The sequence below is a fragment of the Ipomoea triloba genome, chromosome 15, assembly GCF_003576645.1.
Source record: "Ipomoea triloba cultivar NCNSP0323 chromosome 15, ASM357664v1".
NCBI classification, from domain to species: Eukaryota; Viridiplantae; Streptophyta; class Magnoliopsida; order Solanales; family Convolvulaceae; genus Ipomoea; species Ipomoea triloba.
Genome location: NC_044930.1, coordinates 11,967,835 through 11,980,466, shown reverse-complemented (window position 1 = coordinate 11,980,466; position 12,632 = coordinate 11,967,835). Strand labels below are relative to the sequence as shown.

The following is a 12,632-nucleotide window of genomic DNA, read 5'->3' as shown; positions in this document are numbered from 1 at the left end:
GTTTACTCCCATCATGCGGGAGTAGTTCGTTTATGGGTTTGGATTAGGGATCCATTGTTAATCTTGATGTTCAATTGGTAATTAATTGCATAAATGGATTGAATTTTTTACCTAGGGTTTATGTTGATTTGGGGATTTCTTTCTACTTGTTATTGATTGATGGCCACAATTAATTACTAGTCTAGGAGAGGGATTCATTACAACGACAGTTGGATGGAGACCTCGAGCCTTACCAATTTCAACCTAATTTTCCTGCTATGAAAGTAGAGGTAATTTTGGGGGCTTACAATGCTTAGGTGCTTAAGGTTATGATTGATGCATCACGACAGTAGAGCAATCTTAGCCTACTTCTCTTATTGCTTACGAAAGTAGCTGAGTAGAATTCTTTTGTGCATTGCCCATAAATCCTTGGTTAATTATTCTTTCCCTAATCCTGAGTTTGTTAGAACATCAAGGTTACAATCCCCCTAATCTGGCCCATACTTTTATCATACAGTTTACACATTAATTAATTGTTTTCTTCTACACCATTCAGTCTTTGTTACTTGGATTCTATAAATTCATATACTCTAGTGCCTGGTAATTCACACAGTTACGTGCCATAACACCAATCCTCAGCGGAACGACATTACACTCTTTTTACACTCATCATTTGTGCTCATCACATTTTGGCGCCGTTGCGGGGGATTGGTCTATTTGGTTTTAATTGTGTGATTAAATTCTTACTAGCATTAGAGTTAGTGAATTTTAGGAGATCAAGTTTTATTTTATTTTATTCTTTATTCGAAAAAAAAAAATTATTTGCACTAACCCATAACTAGTTCCTTCCAAGAGTGTTTGTGGTTGTGTTAGACAGCAGGTTACCCTCCTTTTATGCACACTAGATCAAAAGGGAGCATGAATCTTCGTCCCTACGATCTAAATCTTGAGAGGAAATTAAGGAGGGAGAAGAAGGTGTTACGTGATTGGTTTCGAGAGTTCCAGGACTTCGAAGTAGACATGGAGACCGGGGATAGTAGCAATACTGGGCAGCCAGCCCATACTGGTGCCAACACACAACAGCACCCGAGGCAGAGAGAGACAGTTGGGGACAACCCTGGAGTTCGTGCTGACCCCCCGAATCCAAATATTCAGAATCAGGCACAGAACTTCAGGGCCGATCCAAACCCGAATATCTATGTTGGGGGAGGATTGGGAGCTCCTTTCATGCAGCAGCAGCCTGTGTACCAGCAACCAGGCTATGGGGTTGGGATGCAAAATCTTCTCCATCAGATGAATCCCAACCTAGTCTAGCAGTTTGCCCAGTAGGTCCCACAAGCAGAACCAATGGCAGCCCATTTAGCTCCTGAGTTCACTGAAGAAGATTGCATTGTGTACCCAGGAATTGAAGCAAACAATTTTGAGTTAAAGACTCAACTCATTCAGATGGTCCAGAACAATCAGTTTGGAGGATCTCGGGTTGAGGACCCGAAAACCCACATAGTTCATTTTGATCGTATCTGCCAGACTATCAAGATGAATGGTGTTCCTAGTGAGGCCATCAAGTTGAGACTGTTTCCTTTTTCCCTGAGAGATCAAGCACAGCGTTGGTTGAATTCCTTTCCAGCCAACCATTTCATTACATGGGAACAGCTCCACAAGGCTTTCATGCAAGAGTACTGTCCTCCTTCAAAGGCTGCCAAATTAAAGAAGCAAATTCAAAATTTTCAGCAGTTTGGCAATGAAGATCTTCCTGAGGCTTGGACGAGATTTAAAGAATTGAGGAGGCAGTGTCCGAAGAATTTGATGACCCCAGGTTATTTTATGTCCTCATTCTATGAGGGATTGTCTAACCGGTCAAAGATTATTCTAGATACCTCATCCTTTGAGGGTGTTTTCATTGATATGGGACCAGCAGCTGGAGAGCAGTTGATTGAGAGGATCACCTCTAACAATACTTACTGGTACACTGAGGGGGATGATATACCCAAGAGAGAGAAAGCAGCTGGGATGTTCGAAGTTGGAGAAAAGATGGCAATACGGGCTCAGCTGGATACCATACAACACATGCTAAAGCAGTTAGTACAGGGTCCTACTCAGAGTGTCCAGGCAGTTGCTCAGCCTCCACTAATTCCACAGAGTCCTTATGTTCCTAACCCCTATTTTGTGCCACAGGTACCGCTTGTAGCCTGTTGTGCAACTTGTGGTGGAAATCATGTAGCTCAGACATGTCCTTTGTTAGATTTCGGTAACCAAGTCCCTCAGCCTAATGTGGAGCAAGTTGATCTCATTGGTTATTCTAGACCACAGGGCCAGGGGCAAGGTTATGGAACCTATCAGCAGCAAGGAAGAGATCAGTTTGTTCCCTCTTGGAACAATCAAGGCAATCAAGTGAGGAACAATCCACCAGGTTTTCAAGGTAATCAAGGAAACAGAGGTGGTAACCAAGGAACTTAGTGGAGAAATAATCAGAATCCCAATCAAGGGCAGTTCCAACAAGGGAATCAGAATTTTGGGACCACTCAGGGTCAAGGTTCCTCTAGACCATCTCAGGATGTTGATATACAGCTTCTCATGAACACTATGATGGCTCAGTTTGGCAAGCTACAAGCAGAAAATCTTCAGCTGTTTGGCAAACTACAAGCAGAAATAGATGGTCTCAAGGCTTAGCAACAAGGAGGAGGTAATCAGTTTTCTAATCAACCTTTATCTTCGAATGGTAGACTGCCAGCAAGCACAGAAAATCCAAGGCACCAAGTGAATGAAATCACCACTAGAAGTGGATTAGCTCTGAAGGACCCCCCTTTTCCTTCGAATGATCTAGTGCCTGAGAAAGCTGATAAGAAGGATGAGGGCATTCAGGTTGAGGATGTTCTTAATGATAGTGAGGAGGAGCCTGTGGTGCAAAGAGACAGTGTTAAGGGGAAAGCTCAGGAGCCTGTGGTGCAAAGAGACAGTGTTAAGGGGAAAGCTCCTGAGCAGGTGGTGCAAAGAGACAGTGTTAAGGGGAAAGCTCCTGAGCAGGATGAGAGTGCTCCAAGTAAGAAGCATGAAAGGAAGAACAAGAAGGTAGATGACTAGGTTATACCTTACAACCTGTTACCATACCCACAGAGGTTGTGGAAATCAAAGGAGTCTGATAGAGAGAGCAAGTTCCACAAGATGTTGGATAAGCTAGAGATCTCCATGCCTTTTGTTGAAGCAATCACTCAGATTCCATCGTACAAGAAGTTTCTAGAGAACATTTTAGGCAATAAGAAAAAGCCAGAGAAGAGTGCGGTGGTGGATCTAAGCGAAGGAGCCTTGACCTGTGCAGTTCTTCAACATAAACTACCTCCTAAGCTGAAAGATCCAGGTAGTTTTTCCATCCCTTGCATCATTGGTGGATTTGTAGTTGGTGGTGCTCTGTGTGATCTGGGTGCTAGTGTTAGTCTTATGCCATATTCTTTATGTAAGAGACTCAACCTGGGAACACCAAAGCCCACCTCTATGACCCTACAGATGGCGGATCGCTCCATAAAGCGTCCGGTGGGAGNGGTTATACCTTACAACCTGTTACCATACCCACAGAGGTTGTGGAAATCAAAGGAGTCTGATAGAGAGAGCAAGTTCCACAAGATGTTGGATAAGCTAGAGATCTCCATGCCTTTTGTTGAAGCAATCACTCAGATTCCATCGTACAAGAAGTTTCTAGAGAACATTTTAGGCAATAAGAAAAAGCCAGAGAAGAGTGCGGTGGTGGATCTAAGCGAAGGAGCCTTGACCTGTGCAGTTCTTCAACATAAACTACCTCCTAAGCTGAAAGATCCAGGTAGTTTTTCCATCCCTTGCATCATTGGTGGATTTGTAGTTGGTGGTGCTCTGTGTGATCTGGGTGCTAGTGTTAGTCTTATGCCATATTCTTTATGTAAGAGACTCAACCTGGGAACACCAAAGCCCACCTCTATGACCCTACAGATGGCGGATCGCTCCATAAAGCGTCCGGTGGGAGTTCTAGAGGATGTCCCGGTCATGATTGATCAGTATTTTATACCGGGGGATTTTGTTGTACTGAATATAGAGGAGGATGCCAAGGTTCCTATTATACTTGGTAGACATATAGAGGAGGATGCCAAGGTTCCTATTATACTTGGTAGACCTTTTCTAGAGGATGCCAAGGTTCCTATTATACTTGGTAGACCTTTTCTAGCTACTGCTGGTGTTCCTATTATACTTGGTAGACCTTTTCTAGCTACTGCTGGTGCACTTATTGATGTGAGAAGAGGAATTCTAGCTACTGCTGGTGCACTTATTGATGTGAGAAGAGGAAAACTAGTGATGGAGGTGGCAGAGAACAAGATTGAATTTGACATATTCAAAATGGCAAAGCACTAGCCCTCATATGTTGATGAGTGTTACATGATAGAAGGGCTGGGTGAGTGCACTGCTGAGAGTAGAAAGATTGAGTTAGGGGATTTGCATGTTTCCCCTATTGATCCTGGACCCCCTGAACTGTCAAGTGTGCTGAAACAAAAGAAAAAGTTCTCTGGTTCTGGTGGTTTCTACAAAAGATGGATGAGGGAGCTGTCTAAGTTCAAAAGGCCACCGGATCGCGTGGTCCACAACCCCACCTGATATCTATGAGGTTGAGTCGAGTTGACGACAGTAAACTTAGCGCTTCATGAGAGGCACCCCATGTTATCATTTACTTTTTGCATTTTATTTTACTGCATTTTTCTTTTTGTTTTAGTTCGGAGTAGATTAGGGATTTTTCTTTGTTTACAGGGTGTTCTCTGGGGTTGTTTTGGTGTGAGATTTTCTTTCTTTTACCTTTGAGAGAGTGGGGAATGGTTAGAATTGAAGAGGTTAGGCCTTAGAACAGTTTTAGGACATATTTTGGACTAACTTGCAGGTGCAACCGAACTTGGGCGCGAAAAGAACAGAAGTGCGCAAGGAGGAGCCTGGATCACGGCCAGGCTCACGGCCGTGACCTCGGCCGTGATGCCAAGGCGTCGTTTTTCAGCGGAACAGAGCAAAGCAGGGCTCTGGGTCATGGGCCACATCCCAGCCGTGACCCACCGTGACCCCGCCCAGGAAATTCCAGTACGCACAGGCCTATTGAGGGCTCTGGGTCACGACCACCATCCCGGCCGTGACCTTGCCCGTGATGCTCATCCAGGAATTCCAGTGCTGAACAGCAGTTTAGAGGCCGCTGGGTCACGGGCCACATCCCGGCCGTGACCCAGGCCGTGATGGCGGACCGTACGAAAGAAAAAAAAATGAAAAAAAATGTTATGTTTTCTAGTTCGTTTTTTCTAGTTCGTGAGGCCTTGTTTGTCCATCAGGGACGATGTCCAGTTTAAGTGTGGGGGGTACTATTTCTGATGAATTTTGGATGATGTTTGCTTGAAGGACTCAATTTGCAGCTAAAGGTAATGTGTTTTCCTTGTGTTGTGGCTGTGACCGCTTTACTTCCTGCTAGTTTGTGGTTTGTTTTGGTGGTACTTGTGCAGCCCAGCTTGTCATGGATGATTCAAGGTTGAGCTTGTGATAATTCAGTCTCTTGCCAATAGTTGGGTTAACCTTTAACATAAATGTTCCCCTGTGTGTTATGCATTGCTAGTGAAGGCTTATGTGGGATTCTGCTGATATTTGTTCTGTCATAGCTTGTCTCAGTGCTCTCATAGTGAAGTCTAGAATCTGCATGCTTTGAAGTGATTTAGGTCATTGTTGTTAGCCCAAGCCTTTAAACCTACCCTGTGTTACATTTATTTTCCCTAGCTGTCCCCTTTGAGCCTTGTTTTTGTTTAATAAGTGCAAAAGTACTTAACCCCGTTCTTTGTATTGTTTTTCTTGTTTAGCCATATTATTTGACCTTTAGCCTTAAGCCATATATTTTCCATTCACCCTTAGAGAGAATGTAGCATTTGTTCTTTAATTTAGAGGAGATTTATCTTTTTGAGCTTATTGTTGATAGAGTTATTCCTGTTATCTTTGTTCTAGTGTGGGGGTGTGGTGAAAAAGTTGAATAGTTGGTTGAAAATTGAAAAAAAAAAAAGAAAAAGAAGAGAAAAAAAAAGGGTTGTTATAGAAAAGAAAGAAAAAGAAGGATGAATAAAAGTGCAAGTCAAGTTGCTAGAATATTTGTCTTCACCCCCACTAGTTTAAAATGCTCTTGTCTTTCCAATTATGTTTTGCTCTCTTGATTCATATTTTCCGTATCTCCTCTAGGTTTAATTGTGAATAGGTGTGAAATTCTCTCTCGTTTGTTTATTTTTCCATATCCTTTCTTTGTTTAGCCACTCACCTTTAGCCCCATTACAAGCCAAATAAAGTCCTAATTGATCTTAGCATGCAGTTTTAGAGTGATCTATGTGAGTATGAAGGGCATGTCTATGGGATCTCATCTTAAGCCAAGTTCTGCATAATCTCAACTGAGTACATGTGCATACAGGGTCCCAATCTACCTAATTTCGGGTGCCCGGTTATTGGCCTGAGAGTGGAACTCACTTGTGATTCTGAGATGATTCTTGAAGCAGGTTAGGTTGTACAAGTTGGTTGGTGGTATGTTCGGTTGAGCAGGAAGGTAGTGTGATCAGTTGCAGTGCATGGAGGGTGGATTATCCTAGGTAATTGCTTGAGGACAAGCAAAAGTTCTAGTGTGGGGGAGTTGATATCTGCTATTTTGTACAATTATTCACCCCTTATTCTAGTTGTTTTGAAGGTTATTTTCTGTATCCTAATGAAATTGGGAATTGTTTGTGTGTTATATTGTCCAAGTGCTGAATTATCTACAAGAAACAACAAAGGAAGAATATTTGAACATTCTGGACAAGTTCTGGAAGAAAAGGGAATTACAAGGAAGAATACAAGTTGGAAAAGAATTGGAAGATGCCTAATGGGCCAAGGCCCATCTACCTCCTATATATTTGACCTATTCTCTACAATTGAAGGAGGTTCCCTAACAGAGTTCTGAACCCTAGCTTTTAGTTTATATTTCCCTAGCATAGTTTAGATCAGTTTCACATTAGATTAGTTAATTTCAAGATTGGAATCAAAGATTGAAGATTTGATTTGCTCTTTATCAGTTAAGTTATCTTATTCCTTTATTACTTTCTTGCAATGTTTTTGGTTATTAATTATTGCTTTGTTTTGTTTACTCCCATCATGCGGGAGTAGTTCGTTTATGGGTTTGGATTAGGGATCCATTGTTAATCTTGATGTTCAATTGGTAATTAATTGCATAAATGGATTGAATCTTTTACCTAGGGTTTATGTTGATTTGGGGATTTCTTTCTACTTGTTATTGATTGATGGCCACAATTAATTGCTAGTCTAGGAGAGGGATTCATTACAACGACAGTTGGATGGAGACCTCGAGCCTTACCAATTTCAACCTAATTTTCCTGCTATGAAAGTAGAGGTAATTTTGGGGGCTTACAATGCTTAGGTGCTTAAGGTTATGATTGATGCATCACGACAGTGGGGCAATCTTAGCCTACTTCTCTTATTGATTACGAAAGTAATTGAGTAGAATTCTTTTGTGCATTGCCCATAAATCCCTTGGTTAATTATTCTTTCCCTAATCCTGAGTTTGTTAGAACATCAAGGTTACAATCCCCCTAATCTGGCCCATACTTTTATCATACAGTTTACACATTAATTAATTGTTTTCTTCTACACCATTCAGTCTTTGTTACTTGGATTCTATAAATTCATATACTCTAGTGCCTGGTAATTCACACAGTTACGTGCCATAACACCAATCCTCAGCGGAACGACATTACACTCTTTTTACACTCATCATTTGTGCTCATCAAGATTTTCATGCTTAACATTGCCATACATGAATGAAAGGTATATACGTGCAAAATCAACACCATTAAAATCATGACACTCACAAATCTATACTACATATAAAAACATGTCACTTTAAGCTTCCCGCCCAAAACAATCATACAATATTTAGGATGCGATTATTTCCTATTTTCTTATTCGTTGTACAATTCTACATTACAATTCCTATTGTATCACAATTCTATATTACAATTCCTATCATACTACAATTATTATATCGTAATAAGATAAGACTATATATAAAAAAAATCATCACTTTAAGCTTCCCGCCCAAAACAGTCCTACAATATTTAGGATGCGATTATTTCCTATTTTCATATTTGTTGTACAATTCCTATTGTATCACAATTCTACATTACAATTCCTATCATACTACAATTCTATCGTAATAAGATACAACCTTATATAAATCCCTAATCCTATACTGTGAACTTCAAAAGAGAAACGCAGAACGCAATGCAATTATTCTAGACCTCTCCACTTTCAAATATGCAAATTCTGTTGCTGCGGTTGTTTTCTTTCGATCCTACAAATCGAAAACAATTTCTTCTTTCACTAATGGAGCATGTTTTTGTCTCTGCTTCTGACCTATCCCCCAAGACGAAGAAAATTTGTATAAGGCTTTGATTGATTCGTTGTTATTTGTTTTGTCCCGGGAATATCAACGTTCCGCAGTCAACCAACAGACATTGGAGTGCCTACTCCATGACTCCTAGATAATGTTTCCAAACAGCTTGATTTTGTAATACCATTCCTGCATTCCTGCATTAAAAAAGTAATTAATGATAACTATACTTATTAACAATTTTAGTATTAGGTATTACAAATTAATATATAATTTACATAATAATTAAATATAGAAAGATGAATTATATTATAAATTCAATAATTTTGTAAAAGAATGTAGTGTTATTACTTTATTTGATGGTATAGTTAGTGCAATGGAAAGGACATGTGTTATACCAAGCATATTGGTACGGGATCATTCGAAAACATTTAGGAAAATAACATCTGATCTCCTTGGTCATATTGTTTTATTTAATATTGCTCAATTGTATATTGTTTTATTTAATAGGAATAAAATCATGGTCATGTTTGGTCATGGTCATATTGCTTTATTTTGTATTTATTGTTATGCATTTTTTATGTTGTTAGTATGCTGCTTTTTTTTTTAGTTCAGTTTTTTGCATGGTTATTAAAATAAACTAATTGGTAAATTTTTTTTTTAAAATTTTGGTCTATATTGGATGTGTTCTATACTGCACAAACTAATATTATTAATTGGTAAAAAGAATTAATAAAGTTTAATTGATAACAAAATTTTATTTACCAATTAAACCACTATAATTGTAAGAATAATGAAAACAAATTCGGCCTAATTTTATAAGAAAAAATAATTTATTAATTATTATTTACACCAATAATAATAACTCAAATACTTATCTAAACAATAGTAAAGATAAAATAGAAAAGAAAATTGATTTTACTAATTGATTGAAAATATAAAAAGATTCTAACGAAAAAAGAAATGGAAATTAGGCAAATTGGAAATGAAAAAGGCATTACTAATTGACTGGAAATTATTTTTTAAAAACTTTTAAAAAAGTTAATTACACATTCCTTTTGATAACTTTAAATTATTTAAAGTTAAAAAAATTAATTAAACATGGGTCATTAGATTATTTATAATAATTACAATTAATTCATTCAAATATGGAGGAAAAAGAAAAAACTAAATGCGGTACATTGAACATGAATATACTTAAGTTATAAAAGTATAATTACACATATATTAGTGTAATTGACTATTAATAATTGCCTAATAATTATTATGACAATTAAACTAAATATTTTTATAATAATTGTAATTAAATTATTTCTAATTTTTCGCATATTTATTTTAGTAATAATATAATTACATTAGTCACATTGCATATTGATCTGTTTAAGATAATTGTAGACAAACTTAAGAGTAATACATTTACACTAATCTTATAATAAAAAAATATACATGTTAAATATTAAATTTTTTTTTATAATTTCATCTTTATTTTTATGGTCTAAATATATAATAAAAAATTTATCCGTGCATCGTACAGGTAATTGGACAATTATTTGCTCTAATTCAAGTAAAGAAAACATAATCGATCCAACAAATTTCATCAATTGCGCTATATAATATTTGATGTTATAATTTATATAATTGTATATCGATACAAATATTCTTAAAATATTATAGTAAATCCATTCCGTGTAACGCACGGGCGAAAATACTAGTGTATATATATATATATATATATATATATATATATATATATATATATATATATATATATATATATATTGAAAAATATAATTGGTTCCCAACAACTCTACAGAAAATCTATTGAGCAATCAATCACTTCCTACACCAATTTAAATAGGGTTTCCCCCTTAGAATGAGGTATACTACGAATGCAACATATGCAGTTGTAAACACCACTACAAAAGATATAATCGCAGGTCCACTAACTTCTTTTGAGAAAAAATTAACTAATAGATATCCATTTATCACAATCACCAAGGTACCCACAAGCCATGAGATTGCCTGCACATAAAACAAATTAAAACCCAATTAATGTTAACGTAACAAAACTCAATAATTTTTTTCTTCATAGTGATAAGTAAACCCACGGTATACTAATTAAAGACTTGTTCATAATTGATTAATTCAAATTAAAAAGGTCAAATAGACCAATTCTGGTTAAACTTGTAATCTTATGGTTATCTAAATCTTTTATTAGGTCTATAATGTACCTTAAGAACGGGACCAATTGCGAAAACGCCCATAACTTCCTTGTTGGAAACAAGACAGAGAAGGGGAATAAGAGCAAAGGGGATCTGGATTGACTGAAGAATATTGAGCCACTCATTAAGGATGTCGAGTGAATCCTCGGACCTGTCGAAAGCAAGCGCAACGATTAGTGTTGGGATGATGGCGCAGGTTCTTGTGATCATCGCCCTCTGCCACTTCTTCAACCTCATGTGCAGGAAGCCTCCCATGATAAACTGGCCGGCGTAGGTGCCGGTGATGGTGCTGCTCTGACCCGCGGCCAGGACGCCAATGGCCCATATGTAAAGAATCGGGAACAACCCCCCGCCGTACTTTTCTTGAAGAGCATTCCCGGCGTTCACCAGACCGATGTTCTTGGCAACCTCGGTGCCGTAAAAAGACTTGGCGAACACCGTTGTAACACACACGTTGATGACGAACGAGATCGCCAGCGCCGCCGAAGACTCGATGGTGTAATACTTGATCGCTTCCCGGACTTTGCCGATCTTGCTGGTGTCGATGTCGCGCGATTGGACCAAAGCGGAATGGAGAAATACGTTGTGAGGCATTATACTGCACCCAACTACTGCCACTGCCTGTTTTACAGTTTTGGAGCTGATTTTTGGAACCACAATACCTGCAATATTTAAAACCACTCTTTTTAGTTTTTGAGTATTACTCACTCGAGTACAATGTAGTATCTGTGTGCATAGAGGCACAAAGAGTCAACAGTCCCTTACTCAATAGGGTCTTTTTTAGTTTAATTGTACTTGCTTGTGTTTTTTTCCTAAACCCACAACCATGCACAGTATCAAGTAAGGATAAACTTTACCTTGTGATTTAGATTATAGTTTTAATCAACAAATTAAAAGATAACAAGTAAATCAGCCTAAGTTGCTGATAGGCAAACTAAAACCAAAAGACCAATCTAGATTGGCTGGCTTCATCAGGTTTAAACTAAAGAGACGTGCCAATACGTCGTTCCCATTGATGAGAATATGCTTGGCTGGGTTACCAAATCAATAATCTTACCGAGAAGAAGTTGAACACCACTGGGCTTGGTCTGTACGAACATCCATGCAAATGAGAGTGCCATGACTGAGATAAGGAATGCAAAGAGTGCTTCCAGCTTCCTCACTCCATAGTTCTCAAGAAACAGAAATATGAAACTGTGTGATGACACAAGAATTGAATTTTAGTGAAAAAGATGACAACTTCAAAGCATTTGGGTACTAATTTTGCGGAGAAATTACCAATCAAAAGCACTAATGAAGACGCCAGCCCAGAGAGGCAAGTGGCCTCTACTGAGAATCTTGATGGCAATGGCGCTGCCGATCACCTCCTGAATATCGGCGCCGATGAGGGCAAACTCCGCCATAACCCATAGCAGCAGCCTGGCCCACTTAGGGTACTCACTCCGGCACGCCTCCGCCAGGTGCCGGCCGGTGGCCACCCCAAGGCGCGCCGACAGGAGCTGCACCAGCAGCCCAATCCCCGTCGCCCAAAACAACAACCATAGCAACGAGTACCCCGCAATGGCGCCGGACTGCAATCCGCCCTCCAGGTTCCCCGGATCCAAAAACGCTATGCTCATCAACAACCCCGGCCCGGTGAACAGCCACAGCTTCTTCCACGAAAACGGCGGCGTTCCCGTGAATTCCTCCCCCTCCGTTTCATCGCCGCCGTGGATATGCACTCTCTGGGAGTAATCAAAGGCTCCCTCTCCCTCTCCCTCGTCTCGCAGTAATGGAAGCTTTTGTTTTTCGTGGTACAAAGACATATCAACCCAATTCCAAATATGGTGAGATATTGAGTTTTGATGTGAGAGCAGAGCAGTGAAACATACACACATTCATCATATATATATATATATATATATATATATATATATATATATAAGAAATCATAGATTCATAGTCGATTATACGAGGATAATGATTATATTTACGAGGTTTCCTTACTGGACGAGGAATTGTATCCATTTTGGAGGAGCTGTTTGCTATTA

At 38.9% G+C, this 12,632-nt stretch overlaps 1 protein-coding gene across 1 annotated transcript; it reads right to left on the bottom strand.

Annotated features, from left to right (window-relative positions):
• Nucleotides 1–10,213: 10,213 nt before the first annotated feature.
• On the bottom strand, nt 10,214–12,407 carry LOC116005689 (metal transporter Nramp3-like). Its single transcript, XM_031245931.1, has 4 exons — nt 11,881–12,407; nt 11,660–11,796; nt 10,612–11,264; nt 10,214–10,402 (listed from the first exon to the last, which is right to left on the bottom strand). The coding sequence occupies exons 1-4, from the start codon at nt 12,405–12,407 to the stop codon at nt 10,214–10,216; spliced, it is 1,506 nt and encodes a 501-aa protein (XP_031101791.1).
• Between the last annotated feature and the right edge of the window lie 225 nt (nt 12,408–12,632).